This window comes from Aquarana catesbeiana, linkage group LG01, assembly GCF_042186555.1.
Source record: "Aquarana catesbeiana isolate 2022-GZ linkage group LG01, ASM4218655v1, whole genome shotgun sequence".
NCBI lineage: Eukaryota > Metazoa > Chordata > Amphibia > Anura > Ranidae > Aquarana > Aquarana catesbeiana.
Window position 1 is genome coordinate 364072918 of NC_133324.1, and position 13758 is coordinate 364086675.

The following is a 13758-nucleotide window of genomic DNA, read 5'->3' on the forward strand; positions in this document are numbered from 1 at the left end:
CTTCAGTGTTTTGCCTTTTAGCCATATACCTGTGTGCTTATTATCCTGATCCCTGCCTTATCATGTATACCTTGCATCTAGTTCTATTTATCCTGTTACCTCCATCTCTGCTCCCAATGTTCCCAGTTCAAGTCCTGGTCATGCCCTGTTTATGTCAGCTTCCCTCCATTTGTATATTGTGTATTATAGTTAGGTTGTTTGCTTTGCTTTTGCTTCACTGTCATGTTTTTTTTTTCACTTTTACTTTGCCTGTGGTTTGTGTGGGTTGGACAGGTGTTGAGTGCATTAATAAACTTTATTTTAATCATACTCAGTCTGACTCCAGTTTCCTAAGTACAGCTACACTGAACCGGTTATCTCTGCTGCCACTGGATACCAACACTGGATATCCCTTACATGGACAATCCTATTGTCGCTAAGTATGTGGGACCCATACCTGAGATCACCTTCAGGTAAACCAAATCTCCTAGAGATCAACTAACATACTTGAGACAAGGAAGAAAGGTACCTATGCATATGGATACTATAGAAACTGCCCATGGATACTACCATTGTGAAACTATAGTTTTTACCAATGGCCCTAAATGGTTCCCCATCATGTAAACTGTCAGATAGTGGGTGTGGTTTATCTGATGATATATTGCTGTAAATCATTTTATGTAGTTTTGGAGGACAATTTATGATCACGTGTACCTTATTGAAAATGAGGAAAAATCCTCACCTATTAGTAGACATGTGGGGTTACACCACAAATATTATTTAAATACTATCTAGATATATGCACTTGAACATGTGCTTTTATTGATTAGAGCAGGTGAGGTGGATAGATATCTTTTGCAGCCAGATGGATCCAATTTTTACATGCTACCAAAACTCTTGGCCTTAATGAAGTGATCAGTTTCAAGTCTTTCCTATGAGGAAGGTGAAATGATACATAACCTGACACATGTTGGTTAGGTTTATATTAACTAGACAGTATATAATTTATGCACATACCGGCCTGTTCTGTTCTTGCTTATCTAGCGCTCATTTGCAGATACTGGGTTCTATACACACAGCGGTATCTTACCGCATCTGAGTAAGATACCGCACAGCTCTTTTCAAAACGTTTTTTGCATTAAGTAAAAAACTTTACTAAAATACTGCATGAGTTATTTTATGAAGTCATGCAGTATTTTAGTAGTGAAGGGGGCAGAGCAGTCTACTAATGGAGCTCTGAGAACCGATTAATCAGTGGTCTTTGATCGCTCAGTTCTCAGTCTTAGAGCTGGCGGGGGACAGATTCAGCATCGGACATGTGACCTGGCATAGTTCAGGAGAGGGGCGCTCTCTCATCCCCCTCTGTTTCCTAACCTTCCGGGCTGCATGCTCGGATAAGAGTCTGGTATGGATTTTGGAGGGGGGGCGCCAGCCGCTTTTAAAAAACTTTTTGGAGTGGGGGTTCCCCTCAAAATCCCCTCAAAATCTGTCATTAAGTAAAAAACTTTACTAAAATATTGCATGAGTTATTTTATGAAGTCATGCAGTATTTTAGTAGTGAAAGGGGCAGAGCAGTCTGCTAACGGAGCTCTGAGAACCGATTGATCAGTGGTCTTTGATCGCTCAGTTCTCAGTCTTAGAGCTGGTGGGGGACAGATGCAGCATCGGCCATGTGACCTGGCATGGTTTAGGTGGGCGGCGCTCTCTCATCCCCCACCCTTTCCTAACGTTCCGGGCTGTATGCTCGGATAAGAGTCTGGTATGGATTTTGGAGGGGGGACGCAAGTCGCTTTTAAAACTTTTTGAAGTGGGTGTTCCCCTTAAAATCCACACTAGACCCGAAAGGCCTGGTATGGATTGGGGGGACGGACCCCACATCGTTTTTTTAGTAATTTTTGCATTGCCAGCATTTTTTTTCATTCAGCTGTCAGTGGGGAACCCCGCTAACAGGTGATGACTCATCAGTTGTTAAGGATGCGGCTGCCCGCTCCTCACCAACCATGTTGTTTACTGGTTGTTAAGGATGTCAGTGGCTGCCGGCTCCTTAAATATCGCATGCCAGGACCCAGAGCTGGGACAAGGAATGGGCAGGAGAGGCAACTGCCCTGGGCACTGTGGTATCATGAGAGATGGGGGGACACCACAAGGATATTGAGGGGAGGGGATTTGTGTTGGTAGAGGAAATTTGGGGATGGCAAGGGGTAAAAATTGCTCTAGGAGGGGAAATTTGGTTGGGTGCTAAGAGTTGTGATTTGAGGGGCATTGTGTTGGGAAGGAGGAAGAGGATTGTGCTAGAAGGGGGGATTTGGGGGGTTTGTGCTGGAAGGGGAAATTTGTTTTGGGGGGAGATTTCTGCTAGTGGGGATGATTGGGGTATTTGTGCTAGGAGGGGATTTTTTTTTGGGGGGGTGATTTGTGCTAGGAGGGGGGTGGGGAGGGGTTGTGCTGGGAGGGGGGATTTGGAGTGGAGGGGGGAAGGATGTGTACTGGGAGGGGAAATTTGAGGGGTAGAGGATTTGTGCTAGGAGGAGCAATTTTTTTGGGGTCAATTTGTGCAAGGGGATTTGTGGAGAAAGAGGCTTTGTGCTGGGTTGGAAAGATTTGTGCTGGGAGAGGGGACTTTAGCAGAGGGTGGATTTGTCCTGAGAGGAGAGGAAATTTCTGCTTGGGGGTAAGCATGCAGATTATTGCTTATTTTTTTTTCGGGGAGGGGGGTTTGCTGACATATAATGCTCATACATCTTGGAGGGGGCAGTTTAGCATGTTTGTCTTGGGCTCTAGATGACCATGCCCCGACACTGCCAGGACGCTGCTTATTTACCACATGCATTTTTTTCCTTTGTGGATTGACTTTCAATCATGTTTTATGTGGTAAATACCACATAAAGCAATAGTGAATTGACATTTTCAGGATTGCATGTCGATCTGGTTCCGTGAATGGAGCTCACTAGCATTTTTCATCTTTGAGTGTTTTTGTCAATGTTTTTACTTATTTTTAATAAATATTCATATATTGTTGTGTTTTTTTCTTTTAGCACCCCACTCCCGAGAAAGCTATATGCAAAACATGTTGAGAGAGGCCATATCTATAAATGATAGACCAAAAAAAAAAAAAACAGGTACACTTTAGAGACCCATATTACACTGGTTGTTTTGATTTTTTTTAATTTAGAAAAAGAAGGGCTAGTTTTTGTGCAATAGATTTCATTAGTCTAGATTAATGGGAAACAAAGATTCCTTGATGAACACAATTAAAAGGTTAGTTCACCTTTATAAAAAATACTCTATGCAGTCCATAAACTCAAATCCATAACTCTAAATGAATAAGATTTTAAAACTATACATTTGTGCTCTTTTGATACCTTTAGACCATCTGTACACCATGGAGTGACGCTTGCCCCAAACACATGACAGGTGAGAGTATTGCAACCAGTGTGCTCATTAACGGTGACAAAAGGGCTGACTGCACTTATGCAGGGCTTGGATTGAAGGATGGAGCTTGGTCCTGTACCACTAGGGGGTGCTTGTTCCAATGACTAATTCATCCCAGAAAGAAAAAAATTGAAGAGCGTGGAATGAGAGGAAAGTAGATTGGTTAACCTCCCTGGCGGTGTGATTATTTCAGATTTTAGGTGCTGAAAGCGGTACCATTATTTTGCACAGAAATTTGGCGTTTTATATTGTAGGCCTGTAATTAGGAATAATTCACTTAAATCTGTCCAAACCAGAGTCTAGTAGACATCCCGGGTATGATAAAGTTTGAAAAACGAAATAAAAAATTATAATATAATAAATAACTATAAATAATTATAACAAATAATAATATAATAATAATAAAAATTATTCAATAATGTAATCAAATCAAAAACACTGAAATTTGCTCAGTTGCAGAATTGTCGCTTTCGTTACTTTTAGTGTTTGATGACGGATTTTCCCACAAATCACTATCACTCAATTCTGCAAGTGATTCTAATTTATTATCGCTGTTTTCTAGCTGCTCTAAAGCCACTTTTGATGTAAAGGGACAGTTTTGGTTGCTATGGACAATCTCCAGTTTCCAGGCAGAAAGAACAGTATTTATAATATAAAACTGCATGCAGGACACTGGACAGACCACTAGGGACAAAGGGGATGTGTAATTATTTGATACAGTACTGTAATCTGTAAGATTACAGTATACTGTATCTATACTGTGTGTTTCACTTTTTAAATTTGCCGCTTTTGGTATTGAAAATCCACCCCCGAGCCAGACTCGGGAATACCGCTAGGGGGGTTAAGGGGTGGTGAAAAAAAACAAGGATGCTTAGAACATGAGCAGAGATAGGAATCCCCACAGGGTAGCTCTATTGGTATTAAAAGTGTCACAATATGAGTATAACTCACACTATAATTGTAAATCCTATGTGGAGGGCAAGGTAACTTGTATGAAAATGGGTTCATCATATGGATCTGGCCATGACCTATGGCAGTAAAATAAAAGGTGAATGTGGTTATGGTGGAATGAGGTAAGCCCCTGTAAATAAGGATGTAACACCATGGAAAAAGAACCATAAGAAGGAGAGTTAGGAAGAATGTATTAAACTTTTTTTCTGCTAGTACAAAAATATTACCTTTGTATTCATTCTACTCATTCTTTCCTTGCGGCATAACAAGCATTTAAAACACATACACACAATTGAAAAGAATATATATATATATATATATATATATATATATATATATATATATATATATATATATAATATTTCATTTGTAACACAAATATAATAAACAGAGTGACTTGCAGAATAAAATGAGAACTTTAAAGTTTGAAATTTTAGTCGTTTGAAATTAAAGCATAAAACTCAAAAGTGGAACTTCTGCTTATCCGTCTCCTCCCCCTCTCCAGTGCCACATTTGGCACCTTTTGGGGGGGGGGGGGAGGGGAACCAGTACCTGTTTTTGACAGGTACTGTTCCCCACTTCTGAAGATGGCGCCGTCTCTCAAAAGTTCGGCCCCCCTCCTCCTTCCTCTGCCGCCGGGCCAATTAAAAAGCGCAGCGCACTTCGTGCATGCACAGTAAGGAACTGGCTGTGAAGCTGAAAGGCTTCACTACTGGGTTCCCTTACCAGGAATGGCGGTGGCTGTACCCGACCACCGGGCCAAAGATCAACTGGGGTGCCAACATCGCGGGCTCCCTGGATAGGTAAGTGTCCATATATTAAAAGTCATCAGCTGCAGTATTTGTAGTGGCTGAATTTAAATTTTTTTGTGGGGGGGGGGCTGGACCTCCTCTTTAAGAACTATCACTTGCAAAACTTCAATAAAAGCATATTTTGCCTTTAAAATATAGAAAACGTTAAACAATATCAGTAAAATAAAGTCGTGCTTGTCTCCCCTACAACAGAAAAAAAACAATATACAGTATGTTTTACTTTTATATCACGATTAATAAGAAAGTTATTACCAAGTTATTAGGTCCATGGCTCAAATGCAAAAATTGCTCTGCAGCTTAAAGTGTTACTAAACCTACAACAGTAAAATTAGTCTGTATATGCAGTAAAGCATGTTTGTTATACTCACTGTGGAACCTAAGGGGTTAAAAAGACTGTTTGATCCTGTCTCTCTGATCTTCCTCTTCTTTGACTGCAACCCATCTCCTGATAGAACAGAGCATTAGGAGTCAGGCTGCAGATGCTCAGTTTGGTGTGTATTGCTAGAGAATTTTTTTTTTCTTGGGAGAGTGCATGTGATCAGTACAAGGGCAATCAGCACTGTCCAGACAGAGGGTCAGGGGGAAATAAAAACCCCTCCTACAAGATTTAACCAGACACTGATACGAGTCACAGGACTGCTGATGAAAAACGGTATTTAGCAGTTTATATTTACTAAAACTATTGCATTTCCATGTTTTGTGTACTGTGGGAGACCAGATATAGTGAATGCATGGCCCTGAGTTTAGTAACACTTTAAGTAGTGAAATAAAAAGATGATCTATTATTGTACACATACTTTGCCAAACCTGGACTTTGCTCAAATAACAACTGTTCGTCTCTCTTACCGTGTTTAGTATTACGGTATACCCTCACCGCAGCTTCATTATATTTGTTCTGGAGGTAAGGTCAATTTATTGTATTTATACGCATAATAATAGTACACTTACTTTTGCAGTGCACTTGTTTCTATCCTTTCCTTCTCCTTTTTACATCTCTCTTTATATTTTTTCACACGGGTTTCCCATAGTCCTCTGATATGAGAAACATCAATAACTACAACTTCAAACGTCATGGTCTCGCATCCAAATTATCTGTAGGTGAGCTATAAGAAGAAGAAAAAAAAAAACATTTATGAACCATGATAAAGTAGTTTCTGATGAGGTGTTTGAACAGTGTTTATGTGCTTTATAGCAGGAAATATAGAATAACTTCAACATTCTTTTATGTTGCCTTTCGAGTTGATTATATATTTTAAAAAATATTATGCTTGCTTTTTTGAAAATGACGCACTATAATTTTTAAAGGAATAGATTGTGTGTTTAACCGCTTACGTACCAGTGTACATCTATCAACAGTGGATCAGTGGCCCTTTATTTCCTCAGTGCCATTTATGAACGGCACTGGATAAATAGCCATCAGCAGCTGATCTTCAAGTGACCGCTTTATACCCAGCCGTCATTAGACGGCTAGGTACACAGAGACACTGTACCAAGCTGATTTGAGGGGCTGGGTACCATGTGATCTCTCTGATAGGTCATCACAGCGATCACATGGCACTGTTTACAGTGCTGATCCCTCACCTTCCCTTTACAGCAGAGGAAGAAGAGAGATCAGTATTATGATTGGAACCAGAATGAATGGATCAGCAGCTGCAGCTCTCCAACAAATACTAGCTACAGTGCTGTCCCTAGTAAGATGTAAATTACCCCTCACCTGTAAATTATCCTGCCCATGTGATCATTAAACCTCCTTCACCTCCATCCTGCCATTGTATGCAACCAGAACATTAACCCCTTCACTCCCTCCTTCCTCTGTGTATGACCTGTGCATCAATATATCTAGTCCATCATTACCAAGCTTCCTTAGAAAATAAAAATGTGACCAATTACTTTTTAGGCACCACACAAAACACTTTGTTACATAACAAATCTATGTTTTTTTGTGGTGCCTATAAAGTCCATGATCACAGAATTTTCCATTTCTAAAGTTTATATAATTAAACAGGCTGTGGCACGGTTTACCCCATTTCAGTTTCTACATTACCACCCAGTCTTTTCTATGATATCCATTACCAAGCTTTGTGTTTAACGTCCTTAGTACCAGCATGTTTCTTCATTTCCCCAAAATGTTGTCAAAAAAGAGATGACCTTGGGGTGTCTACTTTCCAAAAAAATTTCATTCTGGTGTTTTTCTGGCATTTTTATTTAACAGAAAATAGAGGAAACCGTTTTTTTTTCTTTTTTCCTTTATTTATATATATATATATAGTTATAGATATATATCTATATATAGATATCTATCTATATAGATAGATAGATAGATAGATAGATAGATAGATAGATAGATAGATAGATAGATAGATAGATAGATAGATAGATAGATAGATAGATAGATCTATCTATATATATATATATATATATATATATATATATATATATATATATATATACATAGTTTATTAAATATGACCAAGTTTATTAACTATGACCAATAAAGCTCTATCTGCCTCAAAAAAATGATATAAAATTATTTTTTTACCAAATTAATTTGGTATAGTGTTGCATAACAGAGTAAATGTCAGTCAAACTATCCTTTAAAAAAGGGCAGAGATATTTCCCTGGAAACTACAGGCCAGTTAGCCTAACATCAATAGTCTGCAAGCTGTTGGAGAGGATGATAAAGGACTATATCTAAGATTTTAAATAAAGACAGTACCATTAGTAGTAATCAGCATGGATTCATGAAGAATCGTTCTTGCAAGACCAATCTATTAACGTTCTATGAAGAAGTGAGCCGCCATCTAGATAAAGGATGTGGTATATCTGGACTTTGCAAAGGCATTTCATACAGTTCCCCCCACACATTTACTTTACAAACAGAGGTCTGTCAGCATGGACCATAGGGAGAGTACCTGGATTTAAAACTGGCTACAGGGGCGGGTCCAGGGTGGTGATAAATAGTGAGTACTCGGAATGGTCCAGTGTGGTAAGTAAGTTAGTGTCCTGGGACCAATTCTGTTTAATCTATTCATAAACGATATGGAGGTTGGGAAAACAGTTCAGTCTCAATATTTGTGGATGATACAACGTTAAGCAGGGCCATAACTTCTGCGCAGAATGTGGAAACACTTAGAAGACGACCTAAATAAAATAATGGTTTGGGCAACTACATGGCAAATGAGGTTTAATGTTGAAAAATGTATATAAAAGTAATGTATTTGGGTGCTAAAAATATGAACGCAAGTTACTCACTAGGGCCAATGTAGGATGGAAATGGACCTGGGGGTCCTAATAGATGACAGGCTCACCAATGGCATGCAATGACATGCTACTGCTAACAAAGCAAACAGAATATTGGCATGCTTTAAAAAGGGGATTCACTCCAAAGATTAAACAATAATTCTCCCACTCTACAAGACTCTGGTCCGGCCGCATCTTGAGTATGCCATCCAGTTTTGGGCTACAGTCCTCAGGAAGGATGTGCTGGAACTGGAGAGAGTCCAGAGAAGTGCAACAAAGCTAATAAGGACTAGAAGATCTCAGCTATAGGAAAGACTGCAAGCATTGAACTTATTCTCTCTGGAGAAGAGACGCTTGAGAGGGGATATGAAAGCAATTGACATAAACACAAGAACATTTACAAGCCACAGGCTGAACTGGATGGACTGGTGTCTTTTTCAACCTTACCTTATGTAACTATCAAAGTGCTGAAAATGGCCTGGTAATGAACGGGTATTACAGGCTGGTATAAATGTGAATGTATAGCAAATTTTTCTTTTTAATTGTTTGATACAGTAGGGAGTAAATAAATTCCCTTCAGTTTGTTTTCATTCTCTGTGTCCCTTAAGGCCTGGTTCACACCTATACATTTTTTAGTGCATTTCCAGTTTTGCAGAAACGCACTACAGTCCATTTAACATGGTTTCCTATGGATCTATGCATTTTATGGAAAGGGCCAGGGACTTTTTTCTGGCTTTTGGTTCCATATACTTCAATGGATCAGAAATGTGTATTGAAAAACGCAAAATGCACCTGGAATATGCAAACTGCAACCTGCATAGGTGTGAACCAGGCCTTAGGGAGATTTATCTTCCTGCCCTAGAGATGTTACAGGAAGTGAAAGGAAAACTTCCAAAGTGGGAGGAAATACCAGAACTTCCATAGCAAGTGTACCCTTTGAAAGATATCTCCTCTTTTCCATTTTAGGTATCATCTGTAAAATGTTGCCAAGGTACTAACACTTCCCTATCAAAAAAATGGTTTTGGCTATGCATTTATTTTACTTTACTGTATTTTGTGAAAATTAGAAATCATAATAGATATATTGCATCTGAAGAATACTAATTTATTCAGGATATTAAATAAATGTTAGGTGAAAACATATTGAAATTATTGGTGATTTTCAGACCCTCTATTAGGCAATTTACTGTTGTTAGCTTTTTAAATCTTACAACTGTTGCCCTTTGAATTATATCCACAATTAACTGCCTACAAAACCTTTTGTTTACACATCACATTTGTTTTCTATTTCAGATATAAAATAACCACTAGAATAAAAATAATTATTTTACTGCAATAAAGCTATTAGATTTTTTGTATTCATGGTAATTATTCTGATGGCATGTGAGAAATGCATCCTTTTAACAAAAAAGAAAACCTTATTTACTTAATCATTCCCTAGATAACTTACACATTGATTTGAATTTTAATTAAGAAAGATTAGACTATTTTAGTCCTAAACCTTGCATAATCCCCTCAGTATTAAAGTGACTTTCGCTATACTCATGTTTTAAAATAAATGCATACATGTAAAAGAAAACTGTATATGCTCATCTTGCCTGCTGCCTATGATGGCAAATGCCACTCTAATCCTCAAAATGTTTCACAAAGATACCGACACTTATATGACTGCTGACCTTCTGGTTCCTCTGCAGCTCTCATTGAGCCCTCCTGCTGACCTCCACATTTTACAGGATACACTAGTGATGTGGAGGTCAGCAGTGGTAACCAGTGAGAGCTACAGAGCACCCAACACTCCCTAAAGGTTTAGTTTACTTGTAGGTTATCAGGAACTTTGCAACAGGAAAGGTGAGTATACACACTCTTCTTTTATAGGTATGGCTTGATTTTAAAAGAAATACAAGTGTATATCTGCTGCCATTTAGAATCAGATAAGCAATTATTGGTATGTAACTGGCATTACATCTGCCAATATATGATGTCTTGCTTTTTTTAAATTTTATTTAAAGTGGAACTTTAGTCAGAAAATTTAGTCATGCTAGATCACTTCAGGCTGGCCCCTTTTGCAGGTATAATGATGCGGATTGATATTGCATTCCTCCAAGAAACACATTTCAGAGAAAATAGTCTTCCTACGAAACAGTCTTTTTCCAGTAGTTTACCACGCTAATAACCCTGTGTCCAAGTCTGAGGAAGTGTCCATTTTAATCTCGAATAGAATATCATGGACATGTACTAAATCCCATATAGACATAGGGGGTCAATACTTATTTCTTAAAGGTACGATCGGGGGGATTAGAGTGACCTTGTTCTCCTTTTATGCCCGAACACACAACAAGATTCATTTTTTAGAAATACCTTAAGTAAATTAATGGAATTTTCGGAAGGGCCAACTGATTATGGGAGGGGATCTCAATGTTCCTCTGGTTCCTAGGGAAGATACTTTGTGGAAACTTAATGAAAGCCTTTTACAGAATCAGAGGGTTATGGAAGATGTTATTAGGGAGGTGTCATGGGTTTTTGAGACCAATGATACACAGGAGTGTGCCCCTGGAGTGATTTGGGAGGCCCATAAAGCAGTGATTAGGGGTGTTTTAATTAAACATGGGACTAGGATTAAACGTGAAAGAGAGGAAAAGTTAACAGCCCTACTGACGGCTATACATCGTTTAGAAACAATTCAAAAACAGACTCGCTTCTCAGATGTGGAAAGAGACCTTTTGAAGGCATGTAGACAGGTTACTGATTTATTGCTTTATAAAGCCCAAAAGATAATACAGATTGGTCGTAAACATGCCTACAAGTCCGGTAATAAATGCGGTAAATTATTAGCTGATTATGGGAGCGAATGGGAGAAAACACACCTTGCCTAAACAAATAGCTCAGAAATTTGCAGAGTTCTATTCTTCACTCTATAACCTGCATCTAGATTTTCCTGATCAGTTGACAATAGATGAATATCTAGCATTCTCTGGTATGCCTGGCCTAACAAGTACAGCGCAGCAATAATTGGAATCACCAATTACCTTAGAGGAATTACAGACAGCAGTGAACTAATCAAAGTCAGGTAAAGCACCTGGCCCAGATGGTTTCACTGTGTATTACTATAAACAATTAATACCCATTTTGGGGCCTTACCTCGTAAAAATGTTTAATGGATTGGGTGACTCAAATTCTTTCCACACAGAAACTTTGAAAGCTCATATTACAGTAATACTGAAAGAAGGTAAAGACCCAACGCAATGTGGGAGTTACCGGGCAATCTCTCTTTTAAATACATACTTGAAACTCTTTACCAAGATTATTGCGACACGCATGCAACAACTGCTCTCCTTGATCCAATTGGACCAGGTTGGGTTTGTCCCAGGGAGGGAGCAGGGGATAACACTATAAAGGCCTTCAATTTAGTTCACTTGGCCAAAATATCTAAGATCCCATGTGTGTTTTTAGGACCAGATGCAGAGAAAGCTTTTGATAGAGTGAATTGGAAGTTTATATTCTCTGTATTACGACATATGGGGCTGGGAGATAATATGTTAAGATGGATTTGGAGTATATATACCACCTCATCCACACAGTTAAAGGTAAATGGAATTCTATCGTCCGATTTTATGATTACTAATGGGAACAGGCAGGGATTGTCACCTGTTCTTTTCGTACTTTCTTTGGAACCTTTCCTTTGTAAGATTCGGGCAAATCCGGATATTCAGGGAGTGAAGGTAGACAGATTTCAACATAAGATCTCGGCATACGCAGATGATATGCTTTTTTCTCTAACAAATCCGATGATATGCCTCCCTAATCTCTTTCAGGAAATAGAGATATATGGATCTTTATCCTATTTTAAAATTAACTTTTCCAAGTCGGAGGCCATGGGAATAGCTGTCCCCAGTGCTTTGATGAAGTTATTAAAATCTAGTTATAAATTTAAATGGACGGATCAAGCTCTAAAGTATTTGGGGACTATGATCCCAGCAGACCTTTCACGTACATTTGAGTTTAATTTCCCATCACTTTTATGTAAGGTGCAGACACTCCTGGAGAAATGGCACAAAGGGTTTCATTCCTGGTTTGGGAGAGGTAACATTATTAAAATGAATATTTTACCAAGGTTTCTGTACCTTCTCCAGGCCCTACCCATTAATATATCTACAAAGTACTTTAAGCAGGTCCATGCACTATTTACTGAATTTATTTGGGCACATAAGCAATCGAGGATTAACAGATTTCTGTTGACCCTCCCCAAACAATATGGTGGAATAGCAGTACCAGACATGTATAAGTACTATCAGGCAGTCAACTTAGGACGTCTGCTTAATTGGTGCCAACATGGAGGCTTAAAAATTTGGCTGAACCTGGAGCAGGTGCAGAGCAATGTCTTGTAACATAGGGCACCGTGATGTTATAGGGAGCTTCCACCCCATATTAAGAAACAGTCCCCATTATTCCCCATTTTGGGAAATCCACAATTTACCCCGGGTTTACAGTAGGGAACCTTTGAAGCTTTGATGGAACAGGGAATATACCAGGTATCTCATTTAATGGTATTAGGAAACTGGCCCACATTCCAGGAGCTGATATCTGAAAATGGTCCAGGCTAATTGGATTTTTGGCGTGCAGCCCAAATAAGGCATTTTCTATACACTGTAAATACATCGGACAGTTTTAAGCGCAATCTTCCTCCATTTGAAGAATTGTAGGACAACTCTCTCATACAATCTCGAAGATGTATGACGTGCTGGTAGTCCCTCAGGAGGATTTCCAGCTGCCGTTTTTAAAAAAATGGGAGTTGGACTTGGATAGAACTTTCTCTGAAGAACAACGTAACAATATAATACATTTTATTTTTGAATATTCGGTCTGTACGAAAGTACAGGAAACTAATTTTAAGATTTTGTCTCAATGGTAACGAACCCAAACCCTTCTTCATAGATATTTCCCAGATACCTCTGAAAGATGTTGGTGATGTCAAGAGGAGTGTGGGACGCTACTACATTATTTTTGGTCATGCCAAAGAATTAGGGATTATTGGGGAGAGGCTCGAAGGATTATTCAAAAATTCTGTGATTATGAAGTCCCCGAGGACCCAACTTTTTTTCTGTTGCATGACTCGAGAATACCAGTTAAGACATACAAAAACTCAATATTGTGCCATCTTTTGAATGCAGTGAGATCCTGTATCCTTCTTAGATGGAAAAAGACACAAGCTCAGTGGGCATGTGGCTCAGGAAGGCGGAAGAATTGAACTGTTTGGAAAACCTGATCTGGACAGAAAGGCAGAAACAAGAGAAATATAAGGAAACATGGTCTCCCTGGAATTCCTTTATCAATTCAGAGGAAGGAA

General features: G+C 38.9%; 1 protein-coding gene across 1 annotated transcript in view; it reads right to left on the reverse strand.

The window, feature by feature from the left end:
- Positions 1-13758, reverse strand: part of LRRC2 (leucine rich repeat containing 2) — a 462509-nt gene that overhangs the window by 324911 nt on the left and 123840 nt on the right. The window contains exon 2 of the mRNA XM_073632967.1: positions 6123-6277. Coding sequence (XP_073489068.1) covers positions 6123-6247 — 125 coding nt within the window. The 5' untranslated portion in view covers positions 6248-6277. The remainder of the gene's footprint in view (positions 1-6122; positions 6278-13758) is intronic.